Source organism: Balaenoptera ricei, chromosome 20 (genome assembly GCF_028023285.1).
Source record: "Balaenoptera ricei isolate mBalRic1 chromosome 20, mBalRic1.hap2, whole genome shotgun sequence".
NCBI lineage: Eukaryota > Metazoa > Chordata > Mammalia > Artiodactyla > Balaenopteridae > Balaenoptera > Balaenoptera ricei.
In genome coordinates this window covers 42,151,450-42,167,235 of record NC_082658.1, presented here as the reverse complement: position 1 = coordinate 42,167,235, position 15,786 = coordinate 42,151,450, and the positions used below count along the sequence as shown (strand labels likewise).

The following is a 15,786-nucleotide window of genomic DNA, read 5'->3' as shown; positions in this document are numbered from 1 at the left end:
AATAGCCAATATTCAACCATTTTTTTACCTACCAAAAAAACGCAATTTCTTCTTGTTCAACCCAATAGTACAAATATTATTCAGGTACTTTTTTTTCCCACCTAATAGTATATCTTCAGGATCTTTCTATTTTGCTATATATAGACCTACCAAATGACAGCATTTTTAAAGGGAGAAAATGCCAGTTTTCTCCTTCCCTACTAATACCATTCTCATTTCCATTTTTCTCTTTCTTCTTGAAGGCAGCGGAGGAAGTTGGATATCCAGTAATGATCAAGGCCTCAGAAGGAGGAGGAGGGAAGGGAATCAGAAAAGTCAACAATGCAGATGACTTCCCTAACCTCTTCAGACAGGTAGAGTACAAGCTGTCGTTATTTATTGGAAGTAACATGTATATCAGAGATGCATGTAATTTGGATGTCCAGAAAATATTTAGATTTTTTAATCTACAGCTAATCCTGTCTTTCTTTCTAGCCTCTACCTGCTTATTAGCAGGGGAAAAGAATTAATAAAATGTCCAGTTCAATTTAAGGTTTTATTCATTTAGGTAATTCAAGCAGTAGAGTTATTCTGTCTTATATAATATTGCTCAGTTTCTCAGATAGCTCTCCTGCATATGGTTTGTGTGGCTCATAGGAACTCATAGTAACAAGCAAGAGTCAGTACCTTTCTACATTTTTGTGCCCCTCTTCTGCTGGCACTTTAGACAATGTATGTGACACGGTTAATTCCTGATCTGGATACTCTTGGCCTGGCCTCACTCAAGCTCTTTGATTGACTTCACCTCACTTCAGTTCAAATTGGCTGCAGGCTCCTGAGTTTCTGTCATGTGTTGTGGCCCAGTAGTCTATAATACCGTGGCCTGTACTGCATGGCCACCACACCCTGGCACAGGGACCCTGTGGCAGTCCCATGTTCTATGAGAACGGAGGGTGGCTCAGGAAAGCTAAACCTAGGATCTCTCTCTGCCTAATCCTCTGATTTGCAGCCAAGGATGTGGCCATACTACAAGTTGGTTATGGAGGCCAAAAAAATGATTTCTTTTCAGAATCTTAGAGAAAGAATCAGAAGACAGGAGTCTCTTTTTTCCTGCCCTCAGAGTCACCCTTACATACTTGACTCACTTTTTTTTTTTCTCCTACCAATACCCAGAAAAAGAAGAGGCAGAAAAAGGAAAATTGGGACACCTTCTGGGCTTTTCACTTCCCTAGCTTCCCACTTTTTCTTATTTTTCCCAGCATCTTTTACTTTGTACCATCTTTTACTAGTACCCCTAGCCACATATTATTTGCCCCTTTTTTTTTTTTTTTAAACCATTCAGCACCAAACGTCTTGCTTCATTGTCATGAGCTAAAGAGAAAAACTCTGTGAGCTGGGTCTTCCATGATTTGATATACTAGACAAAGAAAGTGATAAAGTTATTGTTTTGCTGCATTATCCTATTTTGAGTGTCAATATTTGAATATTACCTGTCATTTACTTTTTATTCCTTCTGTAATAATTCTAATTTCATAAGTAGGTCAGTGCATGTTAATTTTTTAAAATGTTAACTCCTTTAGAGAATTCAAAATTACTTATTACTGTGGAATCAAGTAGTTGAAATAGCTAGAATACTAAGATTAGGAAGTTTTACGTAAAAGTCCTTAAGTTCCAGTAATGATTAACTAAGTAACTCAAATCAGTCCTCCCACTGAGAGCAAATTAGGAAAGGTGGCCAAATTAAAAAAAAATAAATCTGTTTTAAGGCACTAGAGATCTTTCAAGGCAATGAAGAATTTGGGGGCTAAGATATAGGAGAAGAATGAAACCCAGAGAGGTCTCATGTTTGAGGCCATTTTTTACCTAGAGATATCCTTTAGTTTGAGAAGAAGCAGTTGAAAAGCTGATTAGGGCTTCCCTGGTGGCACAGTGGTTGAGAATCTGCCTGCCAATGCCGGGGACACGGATTCGAGCCCTGGTCTGGGAAGATCCCACATGCCACGGAGCAACTGGGCCCGTGAGCCACAACTACTGAGCCTGCGTGTCTGGAGCCTGTGCTCCGCAACAAGAGAGGCCACGACAAGGAGGGGCCCGCACACCGCAATGAAGAGTCGCCCCCGCTCGCCGCAACTAGAGAAAGCCCTTGCACAGAAACGAAGACCCAACACAGCCAAAAATAAAAAAAAATTAAAAAAAAAAAGCTGATTCGATTTTTCAACAGTCTTATAAGACTAAAAGGAAAAACCTTAGACTGTAGGGTTTGCTGAAGAGGGTTCCCTGGGAAACCTCCCACATTTTAGGTTGGGATCTTGAAGGAGTAAGAATGAACTAGAAATAGACCAGTTCTCAAAGGGACTAAATCTCAGCTTCAAAATGCTCAACTCTTGCCTCCAGCATGGTGTTCTAGGGTTGCTAGCATCCCTAGCCACCAGCAGGAAGCAAATATAAATTCTCTCTAGAGAAAGGTAACATCCAGAACCTCAAATTATTTCTATTAATTTTTCAAATGCAGTTTCAAGCAGTCAATTAAAAATAAGCAGGCATCACAACATTGTAAATCAACTATACTTCAATAAAATAAATTAAAAAAATAAGCAAGCATATCAAATTATGTGTTTGAAAATGAAGAAAAATAAAAGCCAATAGAAACAGACCCACAGAGGGTTTAGATAATGGATCCATCAGACAAGGATTTTAAAGTAACTATATTTAATGTATTCAAGGAAATTAAAGATAAGATTGAGAATTTTGGCAGACAACTGGAAACTATAACGAAGAAGCAAATGAAAATTCTAGAACTGAAAATGCAACAACTAAAATTAAGTGAATAGAGGAGTTTAATGGCATATTAGATGCAGTTGAAGAGAGAATTAGTGACTGGATGATAGGTCAGAAGAAAATTCAGACTGAAGCATGAAGAGACAAAAAGGATGAAAAATACAGTAAAGAGCATGTGAGAGAGTATTTGCAAAGATGACCATGATAACTCCTCCCATCCCTATATACACACCTTTTTATAGTATGATTTTGCCTTTTTCCCACAAAGAAATAGAGTCTTTTTTTCTCACCCTTTGAATTTTGGTTGGCCTTGTGACTTGGGTTGACCAATAGAATGTGGTAGAAATGGTGTACAAGTTCCAAAGCCTAAACTGCAAGTGGTCTTGTAGTTTCTGCCCTTGCCCTTTTGGAATGAGCCTTAGACTTGCCTTGTGAAAAGCCCAGTTTAGCCCTCTGGAAAAGAGAGGCCACACAAAGCAGAGATGAGTTATCCCAACTGAGGCTTCCTAGACCTGACAGTCACCAGCACCTTTGAGACATGTAAGTGAGGCCACGTTAGACCATCCAACCCCAGTCAAGTTGCCAGATGACTAACTACGTGAGTGGCTCCAAGCCAAGATCAGCAGAAAAACTGCCCAACTGAGCCCAGCTCAAATTGCTGTGAGCAAATAAAAAAAAATGGTCAGCATCCTAAGTCACTAAATTTTTGGTGGTTTGTTAGGCATCAATGGATAACTGACCCAGAAATTGATACCTAAAGGTGTAATACTGCCCTAACAAAAAAGTAAAATATGTGGCATTGGCTTTGAGACTGGCTCATAGGTGGAGGCTGGAAAAATGGTAAGGAGGTTGTTAATGAAGGCTGGAAGAATGGTGAACAAACTTTTAGTGCAGGATGGAAAGGCAGTGAGGGAAAAGGTAACCCATGTTCTGTAATGATGGAACAATTACCTGAGGTAACTTGGAAGGTAGAGACTGTATTTAGTGAACTTGTAGACCTAGTTAAGGAGATCTTTTTGGATAAAGTGTTAACAGTATCTGTTGAATGCTTTTGGTTGCTTTTGCTGAGGAACTATAAAGAGGGATGAACTAAAGAAGGTGTTTCAAACTTGTTGAGTTTGAAAATAGAACTATTTCTCATTCCCAATCTCTCCAGCTGGCAAAAGATTTTCAAAGTAAAAAATGACTTCAGAGTAAAGACCAAATCAAGAGTGCCTGGGAGATCCTTTAAGACCTCAGAAATATTTAAGACAGTACCTGGTAGATTACTCTCTCAGCTAGAAAAGAAGGGCTTCTAAGAATTTTAAAGGTGTTGTCCCACAGCAGCCTGACAAGCACGAGGTACAGAGAGGTCTGTGCAGAAAAGTTATGGGTATGCTTTTGGCGCAAGTAGTGAATTTCCAATATGATTCATAGGAAAACCACAAAGTTTCTGAGAGAATTCTGTTGATAAATGCACCAAAGGGACTAAAGGGACAGAGACAGTTCAGACTTCAAAGAGGCCTCTGGGACTTCGATTTTCTATGAATAGGAAGCAGACTGGAAAAGTTGTTCAGCTGTAAACATTAGTAATTTCTAATAATAAAAGAGATTTTTCAGATTGTGGAGCCAGGAGCCCAGAGGGCAGCTAAGAGCAGAGGGGACCCATGGATTAGGAAACCACTCACAGGGAGCAGAACAAGACCGTAGTAAAAAACAAAGCAAACAACAAAAAAAATTCCGTGTCCCTGGAGTAAGGGAACCTCACAACATCTGCCCGTCTGGATTTCAGAATTGTTGTGGACCAGTGACTGCTATGTACCTCCTGTCCTTTCTTCTTTGAATAGGAGTATCTTTTACAGTTATTCTCTCCCCATCTCATCATTAAATGTTGGGGGTGTTGGGGGCAGATAACTTGTCTCTTTAGTTCCCAGATCTTTGGATCAAGAGCACCTGAGGAGCTGCACCCAAGGAGTCTCTTTTGCTTGTGGACATGACTTATGAGAAAATGGACCTCAAGCCTGATGCCATGATTGGATGACTTTGGGGGTCTTGGGAGGGGGTGAGTCTATTTTGCATGTGGGAGGTATGTGAATTATTGTGGCCAGAGGGCGGACCATAGTAGATTGTTTGCAGCGATGGCCGCAATAACCTCTCCTGTTCTTGAATGTATAAACCTTTGCAATGTGACTTTGCCTTTCCTCCCATTAAGAGGTGGCATCTCTTTTCCCACCCCTTGAATCTTAGCTGGCCTTGTGGCTTGCTTAGACCATTAGAATGTGGCCAAAGTGGTATTGTGTAAGTTCTAGAGGCTAGTGCTTGTGAAGCCTTGCAGCGTCTGCCCTCACCCTCTTCTTGGAACACTGCATTGAAGAAGCCTGGTCTAGCCTACTGGAGGATGGAGGCCACATGCAATAGAGATGAGCTGTTCCAGTCAAGGCTCTGTAGACCTACTGGCCAACAGTCAGCACAAGTCAGCAGACATTTGAGTGAGACCATTCAGCCCCACTCGAGCCAGCAGATGATGATGTGCACGTGAATGACTGTAGCAAGACCAGAAGAACTGCCCAGATGAGCACAGCATCATGAGCAAATAAAATGGTTGGTGTCCTAAGAAAGCCACTGAGTTTTGAGGTGACTTGTTATATAGCAAAACAAAGCATAAGAGATACAGAGCATAAAAGACAGTGAAATGATCTAACGTGTACTTTGAGTCTCAGAGGAGAAGAGAGAGAAAATGGAGCAGAAGCAATGTTTGAAGAAATCATGGAGCAGAAGCAATATTTGAAGAGACAATGGCTAAGAATTCTTCTGAACTAATGGCTAAGAATTTCCTGAAAAGATACTAAGCACAGATTCAAAAAACACTATGAGCCCTGCAAGGAGAAGTACAGAGAAAACCACATCTAAGTTTATCAGAGTAAATCTGCCACTCCACTCCCCTAAAAAGACAGAGAAAAGAGAAAATCCTAAAGCAGCCAGGGAAAAAAGATTACTTTCAAAGGAGTAATAATAAGATTGATAGCTGACATCTCAGTAGAAACAGTGGAAACCAGAAGACATTGCGGTATCTTTAAAGTGCTGAAAGAAAATAGTTGCTAGTGTAGAGTTCTGTATCTAGTGACAGTATGCTTCAAAACTGAAGATGAAAGTCCTTTGACTACAACAGTACTGTATATAATGTAACGTGAACCAGGAAAGTATCTAGTCTAGAACAAGTTGTGCATTTGGTTGTTTGGAATTGATGGCAGTATTTTGCCCTTTTGTGGAATTTGTGTGTGTGTGTTTTCAAAATATTTGTTCTTTGCCCTTGTAACACACTGGATGTTCATACATTTTTGTATTTATCAATTAATATTCGTTATATAACTAAGAATGCAGTGTCTTTAAGAAGGATGAGGGCATGAACTATATTTTATTTATTTTTGTATTTCTAATGATTAACATGGTCCCTGACACTTCTAGGCATCTGCCTGTTGAAATGGAAGGAGCTTATCAAGATAGAAAAAGTGCTTACTGCTTAAGAATTTGTTCTATTTCCTTTTCTAATATAGGTTCAAGCTGAAGTCCCTGGATCTCCTATCTTTGTGATGAGACTAGCCAAACAATCTCGTCATCTGGAGGTGCAGATCTTAGCAGATCAGTATGGCAACGCTATCTCTTTGTTTGGTCGTGATTGCTCTGTACAGCGCAGGCATCAGAAGATTATTGAAGAGGCACCTGCCGCTACTGCTACTCCAGCAGTATTTGAGCATATGGAACAGGTATGTATATGAAAAGCTCTAATTTTTATTTTCTTACGCAGAACTACTACTCATTTAATTCATATGCCCATCTGAGAATAGTGGAATTTCAAGAGGTGGTTCTGGATAACTGATAAGATTATATCCTTTTCCTAGAGGAAAAATAAAATAAAAATTCTGCTCTTCTCCCTCTAGTAGAGATACCAGTGAACACTTCAAACTCTAAATTAGTTAACGCTTTTGACAAGAAATCAGTGTACTATTTTGAGTAGGGATGATGAAGAGAAATGTTTTGGGATTTTTTAATCTTATTGTCTGGTTCTTTAACAAGCTCATGATAAGCAGGTAGTTGCATTTTCTAGATTGATTATCCTTTAGTCTTCAGATGAATTTGTTCAAGTCCATTGTCTCTTAAAAGTTCCTCTAAGTATCTTTAAAATTTACGTAGTCTATATTTTTGTATGGAAAATAATCTCTCAGCAGTTTTACAGGGTCCCTTGGAAATAGTTGTAGTTTAGGAGTCTGAACATGGTCTTTTCTGGAACCTTGACTCAATCTTCATCTTATTGGAGATATGTTTTCCATCTTTTTTCTCCCTGATTCCAAAGAAGCTGAATATATGGTCGTCTGTATTTTAAGTTTAATTTCTACATGTGTGTGTGTGTTTGTGTGTGTGTATTAAGATTGATTCTTTAACTACTGTAATAAAGAGGCCTCCAAAATACAGTGGCTTAAACAAGGTGCAAGTTCTATTTCTCTCTCTCATCATAGCTCAGAGATGAGCTGGTGCCAGGGACCCTGGTTTACTGCTTTGCTATTACTAGGAGGGGAGTCAGCAAACTACAACTAGCAGGCCAAATCCAACCTGCCACCTGTTTTTGTAAATAAAAAAATTTTTTTTAAAAATATTTATTTATTTATTTATTTTACTTTTGGCTGTGTTGGGTCTTCGTTGCTGCATGTGGGCTTTCTCTAGTTGTATCGAGTGGGGGCTGCTCTTCGTCGTGGTGCGCGGGCTTCTCATTGCAATGGCCTCTCCTGTTGTGGAGCACGGGCTCTAGGCGTGTGGGCTTCAGTAGTTGCAGCACGTGGGCTCAGTAGTTGTGACTTGCAGGCTCTAGAGCGCAGGCTCAGTAGTTGTGGCGCTCGGGCTCAGTTGCTCCGTGGCATGTGGGATCTTCCTGGACCGGGGATCGAACCCATGTCCCCAGCATTGGCAGGCGGATTCTCAACAACTGCGCCACCAGGGGAGTCCCTGTGAATAAAATTTTATTGGAACAGGGCATGCTAATTTATGTATTATCTATGGCTGCCTTATCACTGCAGTGACAAAGTTGAGTAGTTGTGACAGAGACTATATGGCCCACACAGCTGAAAATAATTATTATCTGGCCTTTACTGAAAAAATTTGCCAACCCTTGTCCTAGGGTGTCATTACCTTATGATTAAAGCTAGCTCGCAAGAATATGTTCACACTGTAGCCTGTGGGAGGGGGAAAAAGAGGACTTGGAAGGCAAGCATATAAAAATATGAGCCAGAAGTCACACATATTACTTCTGCTCACTTTTCACTGGACAAAATTCAGTTACACAATCACACCTAGCTGTAAGGGATGTTAGGAATTGTAGTCACTAGCTGGGTGGCCATATGCTCAGCTGAAATTCAGGAGATTCTATTACTAAATGGATGACGCAATGAAAAATTACTGGAGGGCATTTAACAATCTGTGTCTGCTCCTCTGGCTACCCATTATCCTTTCACACCCTTTTTGTCACTCTTGGAACATTCTTAGCCTTTCCCCAAAGAAGACAGCCCAAAGTCCCACCTAGTTACTATATTCAGCCCAAAGTCCAACTCTCTAGGTAATGTACAGTCCTCTCTGTTATATGTACATGTGGCTTTGTATGGGCCAGTGACCTAGAATACAAGTTACCTACCCCTTGTGCTTCCTCCTTTCACCATATACAGTGGTGGAGTAGGAACAGGATAACTCCCATTTGGAAAAAAGAAGAATGAAAAATAGGCAATAATCACTGGTCCATAGCAGTTATCAAATTCTTGTAGGTAGGAATTGTGGTGATTTCCTGTCATGTGGTGGAGTAATACCTCAAGTAGCCCTCTGGCTGCCCCTGGTTCTGCTCTCTGGAAGTAAATTCTTTGCCCGTCATCCCTCAAGGCACCGTTAAGGCCTTTTTCTCTGGGAAGTTCTTCCTTGTTCACCGTCCTCTGTGACTGAGCTTTGGAGACCATGCCTTCTTTGGCAGAGCTTTTACCGCTCACTTCCTGCTGGTGCAGGGTTGGGGCCACAAAGATGACTGTGATTATCAATCATGGGTTTTGAAAGCCAGGTTTGTGGTTTGTTTAGAAATACAATTCCTTCAAAACTTAGTAAGTTTCTGGACTCTTTGCTTCTAGTCAGCTTCAGGTAGGAGTAACCACACTCAAGATTTCTGGACATAGTAACTTTTCCTCTTTATTTACTTCCTTCTATGTTCAGCCCTCTTTCTCTCCTCAATTCAGTACTGACTACCTTGAGGCCAGCTGATACTAAAGCAGCCCCCTTGACTTGATCTTTGGCACTGGGTTGCTTCAGGGTGAGAATCTAATCTTCCGGTTTGGGGATACAAAGGCATTTGGTTTTTTTCACATTCTGACTTCTTCTAACCACTTTTCTTAGGGCTTAGCTGGTGTTTTGTCCGCATTCCAAGTTATTGTAGGAGACAGTTTACCAAATGTTTTCTTATGCCTAACAAGGAGGCCACCAGTTTTCCGGTCTGCAGTATCTGTTTCCTTGAGAGCTGCTACCCTGTTGTTAAGTCAGCATCACATGCTTTAATTTTTTTAAATATCAGCATCCTACCTGAATTTAATAGTTTCTGTATTGATTAGGGTACAGGTTAAGCTATTGTAATAAAGAGATCCAAAAAAATACAACCACGCAATAGAAGTTTATTTTTCCTTTCAATCATAATCTGAGGTGATCTCTCCAGGACCAGTAGGACCATTCTGCTCCATGAGACCATCTTGGGATTCAGGTTCTTTCTGTTTTGTTTTGTCATTCTTAGTATGTTCTCATCTGCATGGTGAAATGGGCTTGCACTGTCATGACCATGTTCTAGCCCATAGAAGGGGAAAAGCCAGGAATAGAGGACAAGCAATTCCTTTTCAAAACATGGTTCAGGGATTATGCATATCACTCACCAATGCTGACGTTGCATTGGTTAAAACTTAGTCACTTGCTTTAAGAGAGGGTGGAAAATCTAGTCTCTAGCTGGACAGCCATGTTTCTAGGAAGAATTTCTCGTATTCTAGGAAGAATACTAGAAATACTAGGAACAAGGATACAATGCAGAATCTCCCATGGTGTTTTATTTTGCTTTTGTGTGCTTATGCCTGATAGGGTGGGGTTGCCTATGACCCCAAGTGAAAACCACTGTCTTCACCCACCTTTGAGCTGAGTTTGTCTTCCCTTTGCAGGAAGGAATCTTGTGCAATAATCAGAGAGGGTGAAATTCACTCTCACATGGCTAAAAGCCTTTATAAACACTGGCTCTTTGAGAGGGAGAAGCTATAGATAAGTAGTAGCCCATCAGCTGGACAAGGTGACATACTTATGTTGCCTTATCTTTCTTCTTTGAGTGTGCGGTGAAACTTGCCAAAATGGTTGGTTATGTGAGTGCTGGGACTGTGGAATACCTCTATAGCCAGGATGGCAGCTTCTACTTTCTGGAACTGAACCCTCGGCTACAGGTGGAGCATCCTTGTACAGAGATGGTGGCCGATGTCAACCTCCCTGCGGCACAGCTCCAGGTGAGTCACCCTGCTCTTGATCAGAGAGTTGCTTACAGAAGTTTGAAGTGTCAGAGATGCCTGCAAAACTGGTTCAACCACCGTCTGATAAGAGAAAATGCCTCTTATCTGAGTCTCGTGTAATGTTCATCTCTTGCACTCTATGGCTTGGGATGTGTGGGTTGGTTTTCCTGATATGGTACAAATCTAGGAATATTATTATTTTTTAGCCAGACACATCTGATATAAAATGTCGTATATCAGAAAGAAACTTCACAAATAATATGCTTTACTCAGTTGTTTAAATTATAGGAAACCTTACAAACATCGTAATTGTCCTCTACTCCTTTTTCCTAGTGTTCTAAATTGAAGCAATTCCACCTTAGAGTGGTGGCTGAGGTTATTCATGGCAAGAGTGTGGCAGCACACATTTATTTTTATAATGTTTAAAGTGCTGGCTGTCAATATTATTTTCTCCATTCAGCCCAGGAAACAAATGCTATGGGAAGCAGTAATAGTTCATGATGAAGTTTGATATTATTTGTAAATAACATATTCTTTGCCCACGTTGGTAACCCCTTCTGGTCCCCAGTGGTCCCTATTAAGGAACCCAGTAAATAAAGATCTATATACTTTCTCCAGTGGTTTGTGGCGATAATTATGAAGTAATTATGACATAGTTAGGACTTTTTAGCTGTCTGAACTTGGAGAGCCACTGACACTGACTCTTCCCTTGGATATTTTCATTCTGATCCCTTGATGGGGAAATGACAATTAGAGGGAAGCTCATGTCTATTGCATTAGGGATTTGGGGACTTTTTAAGGAGTGGGGAGTATTTAACAACTTACGTGTGTTTTGTTTCAAGTAACTTAGAGTCACCTATTCAGTGATGTAGGATGCAGGCTATAAAAATAGGGTGTTTTAGGTGGTGGCTACTGGAATGAGAAATCTGATAGCTTCCACATTTTAAGGCAAGTAACTGTGAAAAATGAGTGATGTGTGTTTTATTACTTTTCAGATTGCCATGGGGATCCCTTTGTACAGAATCAAGGATATCCGTATGATGTATGGGGTATCTCCCTGGGGTGATGCTCCCATTGATTTTGAAAATTCTGCTCATGTTCCTTGCCCAAGGGGCCATGTTATTGCTGCTCGGATCACTAGTGAAAATCCAGATGAGGTAACCCATCACTTAAAAGGTTTACACTTTTTTTTCCTCTGTGAACTTTTAATATTAAGATGCTATCTGAGGGCATATCTGAAATATCTTGGGACTTCCTCTGGAGAGGGAAATTCATAGAGGCTTCATCAGAGCAGACAAATAAGTAATCACTGTTCCATTGGTCATTTAGACCTATTTAGTCACTATAGAGTCCTCAGTGGGTCCGTAGCACTGGACATTGGCTCGCAAGCCTCTATGATTTTTGTGTATCATTTCTGCTTTTGTATGTGTGTGATTACACAGAACCTGAACAATGAGTATATGAACGTTCTCTTCCTTGGAAATATAATATCATCTCGTATTCTTCATTCTCTAACAGGGTTTTGTTTGTTTTTTTTTTTGATTTAAAAAATGTATTGCATGTAGTTAATTTACAATATTACATTAGTTTCAGGTGTACAGCATAGTGATTCAATATACTCCATTTACTGACTGTAGCCCCTGTGCTGTACAATACTCCTGTAGTTTATTTATTTTATATATAGTGGTTTGTACTTCTTAATCCTCTACCCCTATATTTCCTTTCCTTCCTTCCCTCTCCCTCTTGTTAACCACTTGTTTGTTCTCTATATCTGTGAATCTTCTGACAGGGTTTTAAGCCCAGCTCAGGAACAGTTCAGGAACTGAATTTCCGCAGCAATAAGAACGTTTGGGGCTATTTCAGTGTTGCTGCTGCAGGGGGACTTCATGAATTTGCTGATTCTCAGTTCGGTCACTGCTTTTCCTGGGGAGAAAACCGAGAGGAAGCAATTTCGTGAGTATAATAGCATTTGATTGCATTTCAGAGAATAAACTTGTGCTAATCTTCAATGAAGGTGTGAGCATGGGAATGGGAATCATGTATTGCTATAAAAGTACTAATATGAATAACCTTCTTGAAGAAATATATCTTTGACTGTACTTACATTCATGTTGTATTAAATTTATTCAGTGTTTGGCAGATGTTTTTCTGTCTGTTGCCCTGAGCCTTTTCAAGTATTTTTGCTTTCAATGTTTCTAATAAACTTATAAAATTGATTGCTTTAAAGATATCATATTTTTCTATAGAAATGGTGTTGTTATTAGGAGGTGGAGGTAGATTCTTGTCCAAGAACTTGACATATGTCAGAGATAAGACCTGTTATTTGTCATCAAAATAAAGGTATAGCTGTAAATGTCCCGTAGCCATTTAAAATAATAAAATGAAACTGCTTATACGTGAAAAGGGCATAAGGGGACCGTCCACATTGCTTATATGAGAGACCTCAGTGAGCTATGAAATATGCACACAGCGTATAATATAACTGGTATATCATAAGTATTAGTTAATATTCTATTGAGCGTAAACATTAAAGATTTAATAGCAGTTTTGCTTGCCTGAAAAGTAGGGCTCTAGGAGGTAATTTTGACAGGTTAGATATTTTAGAAGATCTATCCAAAATTGATCTAGTTCTATTTTTTAATTGTCTATTTACTTGAACCAAGCATTTAATACTATTCCTTTTACCTTTAAACTGCACACATAGATTGTGTAATCAGTAAGTATTTATTAATAATGTTGGTTTTTAATAATGTGTTTAGAAGTTGGGAAATCTCAATTTTTCTCTATTTTGTCCTCTACAATTCTTCCCACTTATTCAAAACTATAAGTGGAGTTTTCAGAATTAAAGCAATGCTACCAGAAAAACCATCTGGTATAAAAGTTGCCTTTTATTTTTCTTTCACAGTCCTATCCTGCTTTGCCAAAGTGAAGAAGGTTTACACTAGAGCTTGCAAATTGGTGGCTTTCCAACTAGTCACAGCCACAGATGTGTTTTGATTGTCTTGTAGAGTGTTAGTGTTTTTAAATCGCCAATATTTAAAAATTGGGAGATTGAAATAAATACATGGATTTCTGTCTTCTCTTAAAAAAATGGGATGATGGTTGGTTTTATATTCCACTTGGCAAAAGTTAACTGAAGCTTTGTGTGACTGCTTCTTTTAGAAGAAACACGAACTCTCTAGTTCACACAGCTCCCATCCAGTCTGCCTCACTCACTTACATCCCCAGAGTGGCCGCTATTGGTATTTAGGTTTCCAGTCCTGATTGGCACGCCACTGAGCATTCTCTACAGGACATGTCTTATGACCTGCTCCAAAAGCCTTCCTCCTTACTTTCTGACCTGCTCTGTACATTTCTCTACAGTGTAAAGCTACCAGGTTAATGTTTAGCATATGAAAATTATGGTCTCTAGAATAAGCTTGCCCTTTTTTTGGCCGCGCTTTGTGACATGCGTGATCTTAGTCCCCCGACCAGAGATCGAACCCACACCCCCCTGTAGTGGAATCGCAGAGTCTTAACCACTGGACAGCCAGGGAAGTCCCTAAACTTGCTTCTTAACACCATGCTAAAGTTCATTCTTCAGCTCAGAGTTTGTTTCTTCTTTCTTCGTTATATTAGGTCTATATTCTTCTGCTTGGTGTTCGTATTCTTCTCCAGATTAGCCCCAACCCATATTTCCCGCAGACTGTAATCTAAATACCGTGAGAACAAGACCGTGTCTGTCTTGTTGCTGCTGTCTCCCCTGAACATAGTAAGCATTCAGTAGATGTTTGTTGAATGAATGGACTTGCCCCTCATTCCTGTCCTCATACCCTCTGCTTCAATCATAACATTCCCTGAACACAACCCCTAATTTATTTCCTTTTTCCCTTTGTTCTTGCTACTCCCTCTGTCCATCCATTCATTCACTCCATTCAACAAATATTTACTGAATATCTAATGACTCTGACAATAAAATGAGGATCAAGATAGGGTCTGTGCCCTCATGGAACTTTATGATCCAGAGTAAGAGAGGCAAATAAGCGATTGAGCACAATGTAGGAAGTGCTATTTCTGATAGTGGGATTACATTAGGGTGTTATAGGAGCGTAGAGCTGAGTCAGCTAACTCAGTCCAGAAAGGGTCAGGGAAGGTTTCGCAAAAGGAAGTGACATCTAGATTGATATCTGAAATACGTATAGGAATAAGCCAGGCTGAGATAGGGCATAGAGAGGAGGATGGAGGTGGGAAACAAATAATGTTCTAGGCTGAGAACTCCTGGACCACTTCGAAGAATATTTCTGTCACAGTCATAATCCCAGCTTAACTTTTATCCCATTTCAGATCCCACATTCTTTTTCTTTTTTTGAATTGAGGAATAGTTGATTTACAATATTGTATTAGTTCAGGTGTACAACAAAGTGATTCAGTTATACATATATATTTTTTTAGATTATTTTCCATTATAGGTAATTACAAGATATTGAATATAGTTCCCCATGCTATTCAGGAAAAACGTGTTACTTATCTATTTTATGTATAGTAGTTTGTATCACTTAATCTTATGTTCCTAATTTATCCCTCCCCCCTCCCTTTCCCCTTATGGTAACCATAAGTTTGTTTTCTGTGTCAGATCTCACATTCTTTATGAAACCATAGGGAGGTGGATTTTTCTCCCCTCTTAGAACCGCTCCACACTTTGCTTATATCTCTCTACTGGTATTTATGATATTATGTCATATATTTTTAAAGTGATTATTGTCTCCACATTCTCTCTCCCTTAGGAGTCTAGTATGTGTCTTGAGTCTGTGAGATGCATAATAAATATTTGTTGAAGTAAGGACCTGCCCTGTTCAGCATAACACTGGGCAGAAATATACAGGGAAAAACCCCACAGTATTTGAAATTTTGTTAAAGTTAGATCATTTAACAGTTAATTGGAAAGTAATCAAAGTAATGAGCAAGTCATTCCACAGATGGCTAAAATGCAGCTTAAAAAAAACACCACTGCCACACGCAATGTCAGGCTAATACCTGACTTTCCCCAGCCAGTTACCTCCATTGTATGGAAACCTTTAAATTAAGGTATTAGTGTTTGTAAAAATTCACTGAACAGTATACTTAAGTATATTTTATTAAATGTAAACTTTACCTAAATAAAATAAAAAAGGTGTAAGGAGGGGAGAATTATGCCCTAATTCTAGTTAGCCAGCAATAAATGAATGGAATGATGGGAACAGTGAAAACTGGGTGGTTTGCAGATAATTTATTCTGTATTCTGTATAATGAAATATATGTGATCTGCTGATGCTCTTATGGTAATATTAGTCAGACTCGTAAGTTTGCTGACTTCTTGAAAATTCTATCTGGAATGAGCACATATATATCTGCACCCTCATTTGTTCTTGGAACTGTCTGTCTCTCTCCTCCGCCTCCTGAAACTCTAAAGGAATGAAACGATTCTTGAAAATGATTGAAAAACACTAAAACATTTGTTGCTGAAACAGAGCTGCTT

The 15,786-nt window shown here is 39.5% G+C and overlaps 1 protein-coding gene across 7 annotated transcripts in view; it reads left to right on the top strand.

Annotated features, from left to right (window-relative positions):
* The window catches only part of ACACA (acetyl-CoA carboxylase alpha), a 266,475-nt gene that overhangs the window by 101,878 nt on the left and 148,811 nt on the right, over positions 1-15,786 (top strand). For 5 of the 7 annotated variants that reach the window (XM_059908198.1, XM_059908197.1, XM_059908199.1 and 2 more), the window contains 5 exons: positions 243-353; positions 6,291-6,500; positions 10,119-10,289; positions 11,288-11,449; positions 12,082-12,245. In XM_059908198.1, coding sequence (XP_059764181.1) covers positions 243-353; positions 6,291-6,500; positions 10,119-10,289; positions 11,288-11,449; positions 12,082-12,245 — 818 coding nt within the window. Of the gene's footprint in view, positions 1-242; positions 354-4,702; positions 4,799-5,297; positions 5,338-6,290; positions 6,501-10,118; positions 10,290-11,287; positions 11,450-12,081; positions 12,246-15,786 lie in introns of those variants that run through there. The other 2 variants (XM_059908203.1, XM_059908202.1) reach the window with 2 other exon arrangements.